We start from the raw sequence: 15,603 nt of genomic DNA on the forward strand, positions 1-15,603 counted from the left end.
TACCAATTCAAATTTTCACAGTGGTTGTTTCTATCCCTAACTCACATTTTAGAATTATTTTAAAGCACTAATGCTGGGTTTTTGTTTCATCTGCAAATGGTAAATTATGCCTGTAACAGTTTGTAAAAAATATAAATCATAAACTTTAGAACAAAGTTTATGAATGATAGATGAGAAATGATAACAGATCTACAGGCTAATTCAATTCTGCAGAATGATATAAAGATTGTAAATACTGATTGATTGAAATGTAAAAAATGCTAAAGATATCTTACTCTTGTTTGATTTTCGTATTCTATTCATTTTTGCCCTGATTTTTTTTTTTTCGAAGGATTACTTGGAGAGGAGCAGATAGGAGCACATGCTGTCATCATGTACACGGCTACAACCGGATATATGGTGAGGAGATTGTCCTGTAATTACCTCTTTGCATTCCTGGGATTAATTCTTGGAAATGCCGCCAAGATCAGAGAGTATCGTGTGCCAATTTGCGCTTCTTGTCTACAGCCATCTGTTATGCAATCTTGAGTGACTGAAGTTTTTTTTTTTTTTTTTTTTAAAGCACCGTGTGGTGCAATCATCAGTCAAGTAAAGCTTCTCATTAAAGGCTGTAATACAGAGCGATAAAAAAGGGAGAAGGACTCTGAGGAAAATGGATATATCAAAGTACCACAGGAGATAAGTAAGGCCAGTTTTTTTTCTTGTTTTAGGTTTCTCAATTTTTTGCTGTAAAAATTATTTCTTGCATGTTCCCCATGGAACTGAATCAAAGGACACTTATCTGTAATCCACTCCATTATACCTGCTGTTATTGTCTGTCCGCTAGTTATGGTTTTAGTCTTTTAGCGTAAGTTTTTTTTTTGTGTGTGTATGTGTGTTATAGAAACATCAGACCAGGGCCCTGTTGTATTAAAGTTGAGATCAAATGTACATTGTAAGTCAGAATATCAAACATCCCAAGGTCTCTGAATACTCAATTCCTAATGGCTGATACGTACCTGACTGACATTTGATGTTTGATTTTCCACACTTAGGTTTGATTGCAGTTTTTATGCAACAGGACCCTGGTTTTATATATATGTATTTTTTATACCCCCGCCAAACAAAGTTTGCCCCGCCAAACGAAGTTTGAAGGGGGTATATAGGAATCAGCGGACGGTCGGTCGGTCGGGCGGTCGGTCGGGCGGTCAGTCCGTTGCAAATCTTGCGTCGCGAACTACTTCCTCAGTTTTCAACCGATTCCCATAAAACTTGGCACAGATGTGTGCCTTGGGTTGTAGATGTGCAAGACGTATTTTTTGACAGTACCCAAAAGTACGTTGCCATGGTAACGGCATATTATGGGCAAAAATGGGTACAAATCTTGCGTCGCGAACTCCTGACACATATTTCCGCAGTGGCAAAAAGTGCGTTGCCATGGTAACGGCATGTTATTGGTAAAATATAGGGCAAAATGCTTCATGGCAAAACTGCTTCATCAGTGTTCTTCCAATTCTCATGGAATTCATATTGAATGTTTGTCTTAGGATATAGGTCAGCATGACACATTTCTTGACAGTGACAAAAAGTATGTTGCCATGGTAACAGCTCACATATTATGAGCCAAAATGATGGAGAATTTTGTGTTGCAAACTACTTCCTCAGTTTTTGCCCAATTTCCATGAAACTTGGTACAGATGTGTGCCTTTGGTTGTAGATGTGCAAGACGCATTTTTCGACAGTACCCGAAAGTACGTTGCCATGGTAACGGCATATTAATGGCAGAACATCAAGGAAAGATCTTGCGGATTTAACTAAAGAAAGAAGCTTTCAAGAAAACATGAGCTCAAAAGGAGATAACAGGAATCATTAGACAGGCAATAAATGAATCAGGAATCAACTAGAAAGAAATCACCAGAATCAGTACATTGATCATCAAAAGCCAGAAACTGCTCCTCAATGTTGAAGCAAAAACTCTGGTAAGATTACAACTTTTTGACGAGTACCAATACACATTAACCTCTGTTATTGCATGTATTCTGTTTTTGAAATAAGTTATCTCAGTGTGTGTTATGCCATGTCATATACTGTCTTCAATGCATGTTTTCACCAAGTGCTGTAATTTCCTTGGGTAAGACTGTCGTCACGGGGCGGGGGTATTAATCACCTTCAGTGATTTTTTTTTTCCAGTTCTTACGTACCAATGGCATAAGTTTGATTCTAAGTAGATGACCAGTTCTGTACTAAGATCAAAAGCACAAACGACTATGACATGTTAATGCCTGATATTGAGAGAAAAGCATAAATGCAAAAGATCGTTTTGCGATTGCACATGTTCTGTTCTTCGATCTTTTATCTCTTTTTTTTTCAGCTTGTTTGACAAAGTGATAGTAAGGAAAGGATTGCATGTTGTTTTCTTATGTTACATATTTCCACATCAAGGAATACAGTTGGTATGAGAGTAAAAAATGCTCGCCATTGAAAGAGTTTTATTGTTTTCCGTATGGGTAATTTATGTAGCTACAGACATCCAAGACAGTCGGGCGTAACAACAAAGGACTGTTTTTGCGGCTGCACTCTTGCGAATGAGGAAGGTTATCTTTTCAGCGTATTTGCCAAACTTTCTGTAGAAGCTGCTCATGCAGAAAGGACGCAAGAGACAGTGGCAAGTGGGGGGAAATTGCCACAGATGGTGCCAGCAGATAAATGCTTTTTTGGCGCAGGAATTCCATCTGAGGTCTGTCTCAGAGACCTTATTTCATGACCTCTCTTTTCTTGAGTCAAACTCATCTTGTTCTAGGTGGCGCCCATCTCATTAACTAATAGTGTTACTTGTTTCCCTTCCCCTCTTCCCCCCCCCCCCCCCCCCCATGCCCATCTCTACCATGGTCTCTCATCTCTGCTTACAGTTTCCCTATGGCATAGGCATCGCAGCAGCCATCAGGGTGGGAAACAGCTTGGGCGGGAGGCGGCCCCGCACCGCCTACATTGCCTCAATGGCATCTCTCTCCTTAGGGGGTAAGTGATCCAGTTGTTGTGTGGCATTAATTCCTTCTTCATTTTACTGCAAAAGAAAAGAAAGGAGCAGTGTCATCAACGAATGTATTCCCCCCTGTACTGTACGATGACAGCATGCAGAAAATATCTTTCATTCTGTGAGGAATTAATGGAAGACTTGAGAATCGTGGACATTTACTTCATCCCCAGAACATTAGCAAGTGAAGAATTGTGACAATTTTGAAATCTGAGTGCATTTTCATGCCAGTTTGATGTTTGTGTGTCCTCTTTTGCAACCCTGAAAATTAGATTCATTTCATAAGCAGGTATATTGTAGAGATAGGTAAGTCAGACCTTCCCTCAGAATGATAGTACTGAAACTTTGATAGTGACATGGGGTTTTCATTTCTTCTTTAAAAACTGTGTGGTGAATTACTGTTAGGGTTTCATGCATGATGCTCGGAGACATTCTTCAACCACGCAAATTTTTGTGACTTGCAAAAGCAAAATGTGGCTTTTAAATCTAGAATAAAAAGAAAATTCAGGAATTCCAAGGTTTCACAGGTTTCCGCCATAATAGTGATATTGGTCATTGTCATATAGGCAGATAAGCTGAGGGGATGGTGTCATCAAATCATTAATCTTCCTCTTGTTAGTGCATCATAACAAGTGCATTTATGGTCAATAATTTGAATAGAAATACAGTCCGTTCTCCTTAAATGTTGTCTGTGCTAGCTTGATACAAAACAGTCTAATGAATGATATGATGCTGAGGATACAAGAAAAGTCATAGCTATTAAAGACTGTGTGCATGCAAGTGTGACGCGATGACATCATCATTATCATACCATCTAATTTGCATACCGGTGTGTGTTTGCAACAGACATGACTGTCAGATTAGTGTCTTGCTAGATTTATGTCAATTCTCACTCAATGTCGATCCAAGCACAAAATAGTTTCACAAGTTTTGGCGACTCTCTCTCTATCGCTGGACTTCCGATAACTCTTCCATTATTTGCTGATTGCGGTGTCAGTGTCATTTCTTGTTTTACTCTCAACCGTTTTATCCCTCTTGTGTTTTTCTTTTCCAGTCGTATCTGCCACCATCCTGGCTGTTATCTACTCCAGTATGAAGGACGTCATTCCATACCTTTTCACCTCTGACCAGTAAGTATGCAGAAACTGATACGAAGTTTAGTCTCAAGGTGTATACTAATACATGATATATGTCTTGTATGGGGCTGGTCATAATGGTGACCAAGTTACCTTCTGTGCCTATAGCAGAGGGGAAGTGAAGGTTAGACTGCCTTCAAAAGACTGCTATAGTATTTGCCTTTGTATGAACACATTTCTATCTATCAATATATCTGTATCTCCGAATTCTATCAATTTTTATATTTATATAGTATATCAAGTAATATGGTATAATGTAATATTATTTAGTACAATATAATATAGTGTATTAAGATATATGATATATGATATGATACAGTCTAATATAATATCATCTCGCACATTGTATGGTGTGTCCACATATCTATCACTAGATTTGTCTTCTGTGAGTTTATCATCAAGAGAAAATTTGTATCCTTCACATTAGATTATTCCAAATATGGAGTGAATTAGCAACAGTGACCTTTTAAGGGTTGTTGTATCAACAAAAATGTATAAGATATATTGTATTTCTATGAAGAAACTAACCATCTAATTTGCATAATAATGTGATTCAAATTGGGACTCATCTCTTTCACATTTCATGAAGGGATGTAGAACTGAAGGACTCCCAAATACCGTACCCTTCATAACTGATTTCATCGACACTTGAACTACCAGTAGTCTATATGGTCGATTATACCTTTTTGGAAGAGCCACCATGCACAACAGATTCCCCATTTTTATCGAGAGATGGAAACTCCAAGGTCACTGTGTAATGTCATTCTGTGATGGATACAAAAAGAGAGTGACCATGCAGTGTCAAATTGAATGATGATTCATATGTTGACGTGGTCAGTTTTGACCTTGATCTGACAGACAAGAGCAGAAAATTTGAGCCTGGGGAGGTGTACTTGTGGGGTATAGGAAGTCGGCTGCCCACGAAGAATTTGCCGAGTCAGAAGGCCCAGTGGTGCTGTCTATAATTCAATTAATTCTATAATTGATATTTTTGTACAAGGTTGCTAATCAAGTTCACCAGCATTTGCTTGAATGCATCTTTCTTTTTCTGGTATCCCCCCCCCCCCCAAGTGCTTAATGAGTAATAATGGATGGAAGAGTATCTAGCTGTAGAAAATTGTGACATTTTATTTTTGACTCTTATCCATCTTAATTCAGTAGTTCTATAAATACAGAAATCACTGTCTGTTCACTGTTGCGTTGTGATCGCAGTCATAGTGTCTCATTTTAAAATATGTTCAATGTATTTTCTTTGACACCATTCCCTAATTTACATCGTCTTGACCCACGCGTGCACACATGCACACACACACACACACACACACACACACACACACATGCGCACAAAACAGTGCAATGAGAGGTGTAATGTAATGCAGTCAAACCTGTCTATAGCGGCCACCCAAAGGAGACGGAAAAAGTAGCCGTTATAGACAGGTGGCCGCTATAGACAGGTAATCTAACTTTGTATGCATTGCTTACATGTACATGTATCATCGTTGTATCCTTACATGTACGTTTATGTGTGTACGTATGCACACACCGTGTGTTTCATGCGTTTAACCATGTCGGTGTATATGAAATTGTTGCACAATAGTATGTGTATTGTCGTGAAGAAAGCTTAAAGGGATCGTACAGTTCTGGTTGAGACCTAATTTCACGTTTCTAACATTTTTAGGTGAGATAATGAGAAATCTCATATGAAATATGAAAGAGCATGCAATTTTATGAGGAATTCAACGTTTATTTGATAAAAATTGGTTTTGAAATGGCTGAGATATCAAAAAAAGAACGATCGTTACAAAGTGTGGGACCCACACTTTGTAATGATCGCTTTGTTTTATTTTGTTTTTGGATGTTTCAGTTATTCCAAACCCGATTTTCATCAAATAAACTTTGAATTCCTCTTAAAATGGTATGCTCTGTGCTATATCATAAGTGTTTTCTTGGTATCTTGCAAAAATTCGAAAGCCTATTTCTCATCTCAACCAAAACTGTACTATCCCTTTAAAGGACAAGTTCACCTTCATAAACATAAGGATTGAGAAAATGCAACAATATTAGTAGAACACATCAGTGAAAGTTTGAGGAAAATTGGACAATCGATGCAAAAGTTATGAATTTTTTAAATTTTTGCGTTGGAACCGCTGGATGACGAGACTATGACAACTTGTGAGTCATATGCGTACAACAGTATAAAGAAAATGTAAAAGAAAATTCAACATATTTTCACTTTTTTCGCATAATAAAAGAGCACTTGACTTGCCTCTTTCTAAAGGCAGGGGGAATAATATTACCCATAACATGTGTCGGTAAGGAGTCAGGGGAATGTGTACTTTTTTCAAAAGATGGAATTTTGTGAAATTCTCTTTATATTTTCCTTATATTGTTGTACGCATTTGACATCTAAGTTATTCATACACAGCAGTAGTCTTCTCATCCAGCGGGTACTGCACAAAAACTTCAAAAATTCATAACTTTTGAACGGATCGTCTGATTTTCCTCAAACTTTCAATGATGTGTTCTACTAATATTGCTACATTTTCTCAATCCTTATGTTTATGAAGGTGAACTTGTCCTTTAACACCGGTGTTTATTAAATTGTTGCACAGTACCATGTGTACAGTCGTGAAAAAGCTTAACACTAGTGCATTATTATGACTGAATGAGTGATGAATGCAGCGGTGGCAATCACTGAACGTTGCCCAGGAATGACTGGCATGACTACAAAGCAGAAAAACACGCTGAATTATCGGCTCGGCTACGGCTCCATTGGGTTTTTGGCCACTATAGACAGGTTAAAATCTACCGCGGGAAACAGAATTTGTGGCCGCTGGCCGCGTTAGACTGGTGGCCGCTATACACAGGGTCTTTAACAGGGCTTTTCTCTCGGGGGGATTTTTCAGTGGCCGCTATAGACAGGTGGTCACTATAGACAGGTGGCCGCTAAGGCAGGTTTGACTGTATTTCATACTGTGTTTCAGCTTCTCATTGCGAAATTTGTAAACAGTTCATATCTTTATGATTAGATGTCATTGATTGTGTATCATTGATTCTTTTTTTTCTCCTGTATATTTTACACTCCAGGAAATCCATCGAAGATCACTGTAATCTCATTCTTACGTATGCAGACTGACAATCATTATGTAGGAGTTAGACAAATGAACTGTTTTACTCGATTCTTTTGATATCATCAATTCAATGCTTTATTTATCTATTTATTTTTACATTTTGTGCCAACAGGAAAATAGTGAATTTGGCTTCCACCATCTTGCCAGTCTGCGCCCTATTTTCTGTTCTTGATGCGACAGCTGTAAGTTCTTTGGATGCAGTCCTTTCTTAATATATAGCCTCACATGGTCTTACGTAGATAATCAACCATGGCATGATCACTTAGACAGCGTCGAAAAATTTATTAAAAAAGGTAAAATTCACACTCATAGTAGTCAGTCCACCGATGATTGGGTAGTGAGAGTTTGATTGAAGTTCAAGATTTGTTGTTTGTTATACATACCTTTCCTGTTTTTCATCCCTCCATGAATTGGGGAGAACATTTGAAAAAAAGATTGTAGTATACAAATCATTTATATGTCTTCTTTCAAATATTTTGGACTTTTCTCTGACCAAAATGATGAAGGTGGGGGTTGTATTATGCCTCACTCTTTTGCTAATTTCAACCCCCAAAAAAGTATATGTCGTTGACAAGGCCAAACGCAACAGGTGTGATGGTAATTGCAGGAAATAACCTTGCTATGACATTGTTTGCTCTCAATTTTTAGTTACATGTGATGGAAACATTTACACAGAAGAATTGTACTTTCTTTTAGTTATATTTACAACCTCACTTGTTTATAATGTAGTTTAAATACAGGTACATGCTATCATGTTTTATGACCTTTCTTCTCCTGACATTAATCTTCTACCGTAACATTCTGTTCAATATACATGTATGATTATTGCCTTACTGTGTTACATTTTGTTATGCGATTTCATACTGTGATCACTGTTGTATATGTGTATCAGTTTCAGTTCAATGACATTTATTTCCAGCAACAAGTATGCACAGGTACATATAATGATATAATGAATATCTTGGCCATGCTAGGGCATGTCTTAAGATGTTCAAACTTTGTGGCAAGTGTGCCCTTGAATAGAACAGGTGAATGTGATATGCAGTAATTACACAAACTCAGGGTGGTACACGAGGGGTTCCTGCATGTCACTGCAACATGCTGAAATTCTTGTGCAACATCCTCAAAACTTTGCAACAAGCTCAAAATAAAATGTTTTCAAACGTGTGAAAAACATGTGAAAAACATAAGAAGCATCAAACTGCCTAGTGCATGTACTTAGATATTTGTGTGCAGAACATGAGAGAGAACATTGATTGTAAGCAGCACAAAGAGAGATAAGCTGCAAAATATTGCTTACAACGTGCTCGTGATGTGCGCTTTGCACACATACAATTTCTGCAATGTTCTTAGATTAATGGTCAAATTTCAAGTTGTGGACCACCCTGCAAACTTACATTTCCATTTTATAAGCAACAATCACTGTTCCATCACAACTAAGGAAATGAGCCTGATCAGAGTGTAGTGAGCATAGAGGTATCTGAGCCATAAAACTTGACAAATGGCTGAGGTACAAAGCAAATCGTTGATGAGTTCGCTTGATCATGGAATCCATCTGAAATCCTTATCCACCCACACAGACTGTGTGCGGAGGCATCATCCGTGGGACGGGGCGGCAAGCAATAGGGGCGGCGGTCAATCTCCTTGGTTACTACCTCATCGGCCTGCCCATCGCCATCTCCCTCATGTTTGCCGTCGGCAAGGGTGTCCACGGTCAGTTCTTGTCACGCTTTGTGCTTGTTTTATGCCACTATCTCCGAGTGAACATTCATATTAGACAAAATTAATGGACAAGTCCCTTTAAAATTGATAGACCTGTACATGGCTTTGAAAGGACTGGCTCTGCTGCATGAGAATGAAAGGAAATGGTTTAATCTGGTGTAGGAAACATGAGGACCAAGAAACCTTCAGTGACTCAATTAGTAAATGATTGATATAATAATGACATGAGCTGGCGTGAGTTTTGATAGTAGTCCTTAATAACAGTTTTATTCCTTCTGACAGAGAAGCAGTGAATCTTAATTTTGTGTAGATTGTGGTCTAGGTCTCCAATAGTTACGCTATGTTTCGCATTCCAAACATCACATACATTGTACATGCATGTATTTTCCGCATGTAAATGCATGAAACTTTTGAATAAACAGCCAGTTTCGGTGAGCATTCACAGTAAAAGAGTCTATGTACTGTAAAACATGATATATTCGCGGCATGAATTTTTCGCAAATTGGAGCCGACGGCTTTTTTGCGGCATGAAATTTTCGCGAAATGCCACTGGCATAATGCCACTGGCATTCAATGCATATAGTGTAGACAAGAATTTTCGCGTGCATTTTAATTTCGCAAATCTTGGCGCTCGCGAAATTCGCGAAATTAGAATGCACACGAACATTCCTCGTTTTACAGTATTGTGTCTTGTATTGATCTTTTTCTGTTCAGGATTCTGGAGTGGAATGACCCTGGGGCTCCTAACCCACGCTCTCTTCTTTGTCATCTTCATCTTTAAACTTGACTGGAGAAGAGAAACAAAAAAGGTAACTGTCTGTGGAAGTCTAGGAATGAAGGATTAAAATGAGTCCTGGTCAGGCCACGCTAATACTATGCGTCATTTCCCTTCTCAGTACTTTGCTTTTCATACGTAGTTTGAAGAGTCTGAAGACAAACTTCTTGAAAAGGTACCAGCAAAACTTTTCACGAAACTTCCTGCTCGCACTTTGGAAGTTTCTCACTTCCCGCGAAACTCTGCATAGTTTTGTGTAGTGTGGCCACACACGACTGAAACCGTTACAAGTTTGTCACATGATTAGATCCACTTCATGTTGGTTATTCACATTGTGATTACTTTGCTCTCTGTATGCCTTGCATTAGCATTTTTGATACACAGTCAAATTTCCTCCAATGGGTTGAAGGAGGGCGCACAAATTTTGCGCAAAACTACAAGTACTTTCACATTTCTCAAACTCCACATGGTGTGTCTTTAGTGTGATCGTGTGCTCCAAACTATGGAAAGTTATTACATAGTAGACTACACATGGTTTCTTGTACTCTGAATGGGGCCATGGAGAAGTAAGAATGATCAGAAGTTTGGAAAAGTTTGTGTGTAGTGGGCAGAAGGACATTCAGCTTGCATTCTAATCCCAGAACAGGCTTGTCTTCAAATATTTGCCAAACACTCTTGTGCAACAGGAGCTCGGAGTCATTATTGTGGGATCCTGACCCTCATGCATATGACAAAATGTGAAGACTTTATGCATATAGCAAATATTATTTGGATTCCAAATCTGAACCATTTGCTTGTTCCAGTCAAGGGGCTTAAAGTGGTGCAATGGAGAAAGCTGACAGAAATCCCCATGGCAATGATAAACTTATAAGAAGAAAAGCTTGACTGTTACAAGAATGACAGAAAAACCTGAAATGACAAAAAAAAATCAGTTTAACTCCTGGTAAGAGACTACCACAGAGATTGGTGACATTTGGACTATTTTGGGAAAGCAACACTCTTTAGCAGACAGCGAACATGTCTGAGATGTAAACACTAATATTTACATTGTTGAGTGATAACATAATTTCCTTTTGCAGACAAAGGCAATGTTAATTGTAGCAAATTAGTGTCATCCAGACATTCATAGGAACTTTGTACATTCTTATTTTCTTCAGGCTCAAAAGAGGATTGGGCTTGAAAAAACTGAGCTGAGCAATGGGAATGCGCCGCCGCTGAAGGTCGGCTATGATTCGCAGTCAGAAGAAGAAAGCAGCAAGGCGAGTTGCAGTAGAGACCCGACGTTGGCACGGCATCGTCTTGACAGCGATGCACTGTCATCATCAAATCTATCCAGCCCCGTTCACAACAACAATGAGACCGATGGCACGCCAAGAACTTGTGAGATTGGTAGTCAAATGGTGCCATCCAAAAATGGATACCTGCTGGTCAGTTCTGTGGAGAGCAGTCCATCCAAAGTGTCCGCCTACGGCACGGACGTAAATGGCAGTGATAGTCGAGCGTTGTCGAGCGCTGTTGTAAAGGCCGCGGAGGGGCGGGAAGAAGGGTACGTGCCGGCCAATTTTGGCAGGCTGGTCCGCCGGTGCCTGTGTCTCTTCATCATGGGTTCGGCGTACGTCGCGCTCGCCGCCGTCTGCCGCCAACTCACGGTCCCCCTCCTGCGAGTCTTGGCGCTGAATCGTGAGCAGCTCTATGCCAACGAGACGAGTACGAGCATCCCGACTTCGCCGGCGGTGTTCGATGGCGGCGACGCGCACACGTCTCTGTTCCTCTGAGAGATGGACCCGTGGGAGATTGTTCATTGCCAACATTTTGCATTGTAGTACAGACTTGCAACCAGTTCACTTCAGTCTGCCGCAGATGGGTGAACGGGGAGAGAGACAGAGAGAAATTAGGAGAGAAAGATTAAGAGAGAGAGAGAGAGAGAGAAAGAGAGGGAGAGAGATAGCTGGAACTGATTGCACAAATTTTTCTTCTTGAGCTGCAGTATTGTAAGGGATGAAGAAAGCGATTAGTGCACCCGCATGTTATAGCGGGGAATATAACATGTCAACAATTTATGCATCAACATGTGGTGATGACTGCTGAAAGAATGCCATCATTATAGCTTGCATTGGGTGGAAATGTTAGAAACAGATAAAGGCAGGATTTGTGTCATTATATGTCATCATTCATTCAAACAAAGAATAGACCCAGTATAATTGTTGTAATGTCAGGTATGTAATTCCACATGGAGACTGCAGTATTCTTGAAGAATATGCTGTATTCGTCATCATTGTTTCTCTGCATTTTTTATCGTGAATTTCATGAATCACCTGATTTTGCGGAATTCACAACACACAGAATTATTGCCAATATTCCTGTAACTCAAATTCAAAGTTATACAGTGTATAGTGTATACGTATTTTCACCAAGGTGGGAAACTGCTCACTTTGCTTCAGGAAAAGGGATGAGGCTTATTTCTGTTTCTGTCCCTTCGGTTGTCATTTGCAAATCTAACCACTTGCAAAATTGTCTTTACAAGTCCCAGTCCTCAAACTATTATATGCTTGCCCAATATACACTATTTGCACTAGGCAGTAATGTGAAAGATGTATTATGGCTATCTCATCAATAGCCTGTACAGGTGTCAATCTGTTAGGACTTATTAGAAGTCAATGAATAATCGTGTAGTACTGTTGGCACTGCTAATTACTAGTGATGGTACAATGTTGTACCATATCCGTATGTATGACAATTCACCTGTTTTGCTGAAAAACCAATTGTGAGGTTGAAAGATTGTAAGAAAATGTTATGTACTTTGCTTCAATTTCACAACTGTGCTGGGAAGAGAGCTTGAGTACTGTCTGTGTGCAAATTATGTTTAGAAGAAAATTTGCCAAGAGACAAAGAATTTTTTTAGAGTTAGATTCCTGATGTTTTCACAAACAAGAAGACAGATTATGCAACTCTGTGTACCTACCAGTGGGTTTGTATATTCTACATACAGTGTCTTCAGTGAGGGTTGATAACTTTGTAGTGTGTCATGATATGCCAATGAAAACAGTGATATATGCAAAGTGGCATAATCACACTTTCAAAACAGAACCAATATCATTCAAAATGAAGCCTGGTTTTCAATGGATATCATTTTGTTTGTTAAGTTTTGCATTATAACAACCACTGCACCCATATTGCATTTGACCTTGGAGGGCCTGTGAAAGCATGATCATTATGAGACGGCCTCTGTCCAAATAATGAGATTGTAATGCATATGATTTGATTGTACATTTGTGTGTGGCATAGCCACATGAATATTGGTCATGATAGATATTTCTAGAGGTTGATTTGCCCATTTTTATTCTTTATTTTTTGTACATGCAAACACTTTACATTTATGTGTAATATGTATAGAATCAGCTTTGAAAGACCACTTTGATTTCCTAGTGTTTTATTGCATTTTCATTTATGGGCAGAATTAGAACATTATGTTGAAATACTTCACCATACATGCAGAAATGCTGTTCATCATAAACATGACCATGTATTCCTCAATCAATGACATTGTGAAATTCTGTGTAGATATATATATGAGCTATGTAAATGAAATTTCAGCATGCATCTCTTGATTGTATTGAAATGGCCACTAATTTTTGTGTAGAAGTTGATTATGCAAATGACACAAATGGACTCAGTGAGATATTATATAGTGTTGATGTTTACAAATCTAGATCAAATCTATATCTTAGATATCAATCTATTTTTTTATAAATTTGTGTCTGTATGTCTGTCTGACTGTTGTCTTAGAGATACTTCCAGTACTAGGTTTTTATTTCTACTCTTGTTGTATTATTACTAGTTTCAAGAAAAAACAAAACAAAACAAAACACACTTTCAAATTCTTATCAGGATACCATTCCACTTGTGTGTGCCACAACAATGTCATGCAAGTTTTTGATAACCTGATATTAGATATATAATATAAGAGAGTGTATGTCTTTTTGCAGTGCTGCATGGTCATTATACATGTAGAAATGCAAGCTGTATTTGAGCAACACATGCTGTATGTTTGGTATATTTTGCGGCTTTTTTGTTTTGATTCGCAAGGCAACTGATGCACTTGCAAAGTTAATGAACAGCAAAATATTGCCTCCCATACCACAAATGTGCTATATATATCTCCAAGGCTGGCAACCACACACATTTTACCTGACGATTGATAATACCTATTTATCATTTCATCTCAGTGGTTCTTGATTGGAACTTCAACCACTTTTCTAATATTGTCGTACAAGTCCCAGTTTGCAAAATATCATACTCACATGATGTATGGCGTATGCAGTAAAGTTTTCCTTGTGAGGGCAAGAAGGACTTATTAAGCATGTATGAAGTAATAAGCATTAATGTCCTTTTGAAAACAGTGTCACCTTGAATGTGCTGTCATGTGGACCTTGTGGTATCTTCATTAATATGTTTGTTATGTAACAAACTGTGTGGTGGTAGGTCTGCATAGCTTGTCATTTTCAGTCGGCCTCTGTTGGCAGATTTTATTGGACTCTAGGGCTTTTAAAATTACTATTTTATGTGTATATTGTGCTGATGATTCTACCGATATACAGAATGTACAGACACTGTATAAAAAAAAAGAAATACATTGTTTCATATGCTTGCTTAACATTGTCACCATCTGTTTGCTTGCCAATTCTTTCCAAGATGCAATGTAGTTTTAAATGGACAGTAGGCTAACACATCTTTCTTCTTCATGTTTTTGTTCTTCTTCTTTGACTGTGGTATCATGTTGCTACTTCTCTTCTGTCCTGTGTTTGGGAACTTCTTGCATTTCACCCAATTGAGGTGACACTTTTGTTGTTGTTGTTGCTGTTTTTCGGCCCTCTGTTCCTGTCTCATAGCATCGCAAGACTTACACTAGTTATGCCCTCTGCAAAGATAAGAAAACATTTACCCTAAGTTCATTTTCACTCACACTGTTTCACTGGTATAGAAAAACCCATGTTCATACCATTTGATGTTAAAAGTACGTGAACCCTGGACTCGGAGAAGGCACTGTTGAATGGCATGATGATCACTGCTATCATCATAATGATGATCGACTATGTAATGCTAGCTTAGTACCCAAATTATTACCGTCCACTCAAAGTAGATCATGTATGTGCACGCTAGTTTGTGCAACCAGGCCGCAAGCAAACTTTGTCTTTGAGACGGATCCATATGTAGTACATTGTGGATGAGACCAGACAGGAACAACGGCTGAATCAAGAGACAGCCTGAGATTTACATTTTTGACATATGTGCTGTAATTATGAATTGGTACTGCAAAAGCTGTTATATTTTCATGAGGGTTTAAATTTCCACAGATATCACAAATCACTGGTGGACTGCAAATTGAATACTGTGCTGTGACAGCATGTGAAAATATTGCTATAAGGGTATTTGTAGACTAAATGATAACCTCAGTGTCAAATCGAGAAAACACCATCTTGCAAAAATGTCCATGACCTCATTCACAAAGATATCTGTACGCAAAAAAGAAGAAAAAAAGCAAAAAAAAAAATCTTTTATAGTATTATTTTGACATTGAAAATACTATATACGCTATAATTTTCGCGTACATAAATTTTCGCGAATTGCCGCTGTCACACATTTTCGCGAGTGGTTAAATTCGCGATTGGGGGACCAGAGAAAATACGAAGTGGCAAAGAAAGTGTGAATTTTTAACTTACTAGCAAATAAGAGTGATACTAGTTATACACTGCATGAAAAAAAACTTACCAAACTCTGCGAACTAGTAAGTTAGAATTCAACTTTTTTGAAGTTGTTAAGTCCATC

General features: G+C 38.5%; 1 protein-coding gene across 1 annotated transcript in view; it reads left to right on the forward strand.

Annotated features, from left to right (window-relative positions):
- Positions 1–11,552, forward strand: part of LOC139742059 (multidrug and toxin extrusion protein 1-like) — a 77,731-nt gene extending 66,179 nt beyond the window's left edge. The window contains exons 9-15 of the mRNA XM_071652620.1: positions 332–399; positions 2,889–2,997; positions 4,068–4,143; positions 7,393–7,462; positions 8,861–8,993; positions 9,717–9,811; positions 10,935–11,552. Coding sequence (XP_071508721.1) covers positions 332–399; positions 2,889–2,997; positions 4,068–4,143; positions 7,393–7,462; positions 8,861–8,993; positions 9,717–9,811; positions 10,935–11,552 — 1,169 coding nt within the window. The remainder of the gene's footprint in view (positions 1–331; positions 400–2,888; positions 2,998–4,067; positions 4,144–7,392; positions 7,463–8,860; positions 8,994–9,716; positions 9,812–10,934) is intronic.
- The last annotated feature ends 4,051 nt before the right edge of the window (positions 11,553–15,603 follow it).

This window comes from Diadema antillarum, unplaced genomic scaffold (genome assembly GCF_040938485.1).
Source record: "Diadema antillarum isolate AM-2024a unplaced genomic scaffold, OU_Dant_1.0 seq00000975_RagTag, whole genome shotgun sequence".
In the NCBI taxonomy this organism is placed as follows: Eukaryota; Metazoa; Echinodermata; class Echinoidea; order Diadematoida; family Diadematidae; genus Diadema; species Diadema antillarum.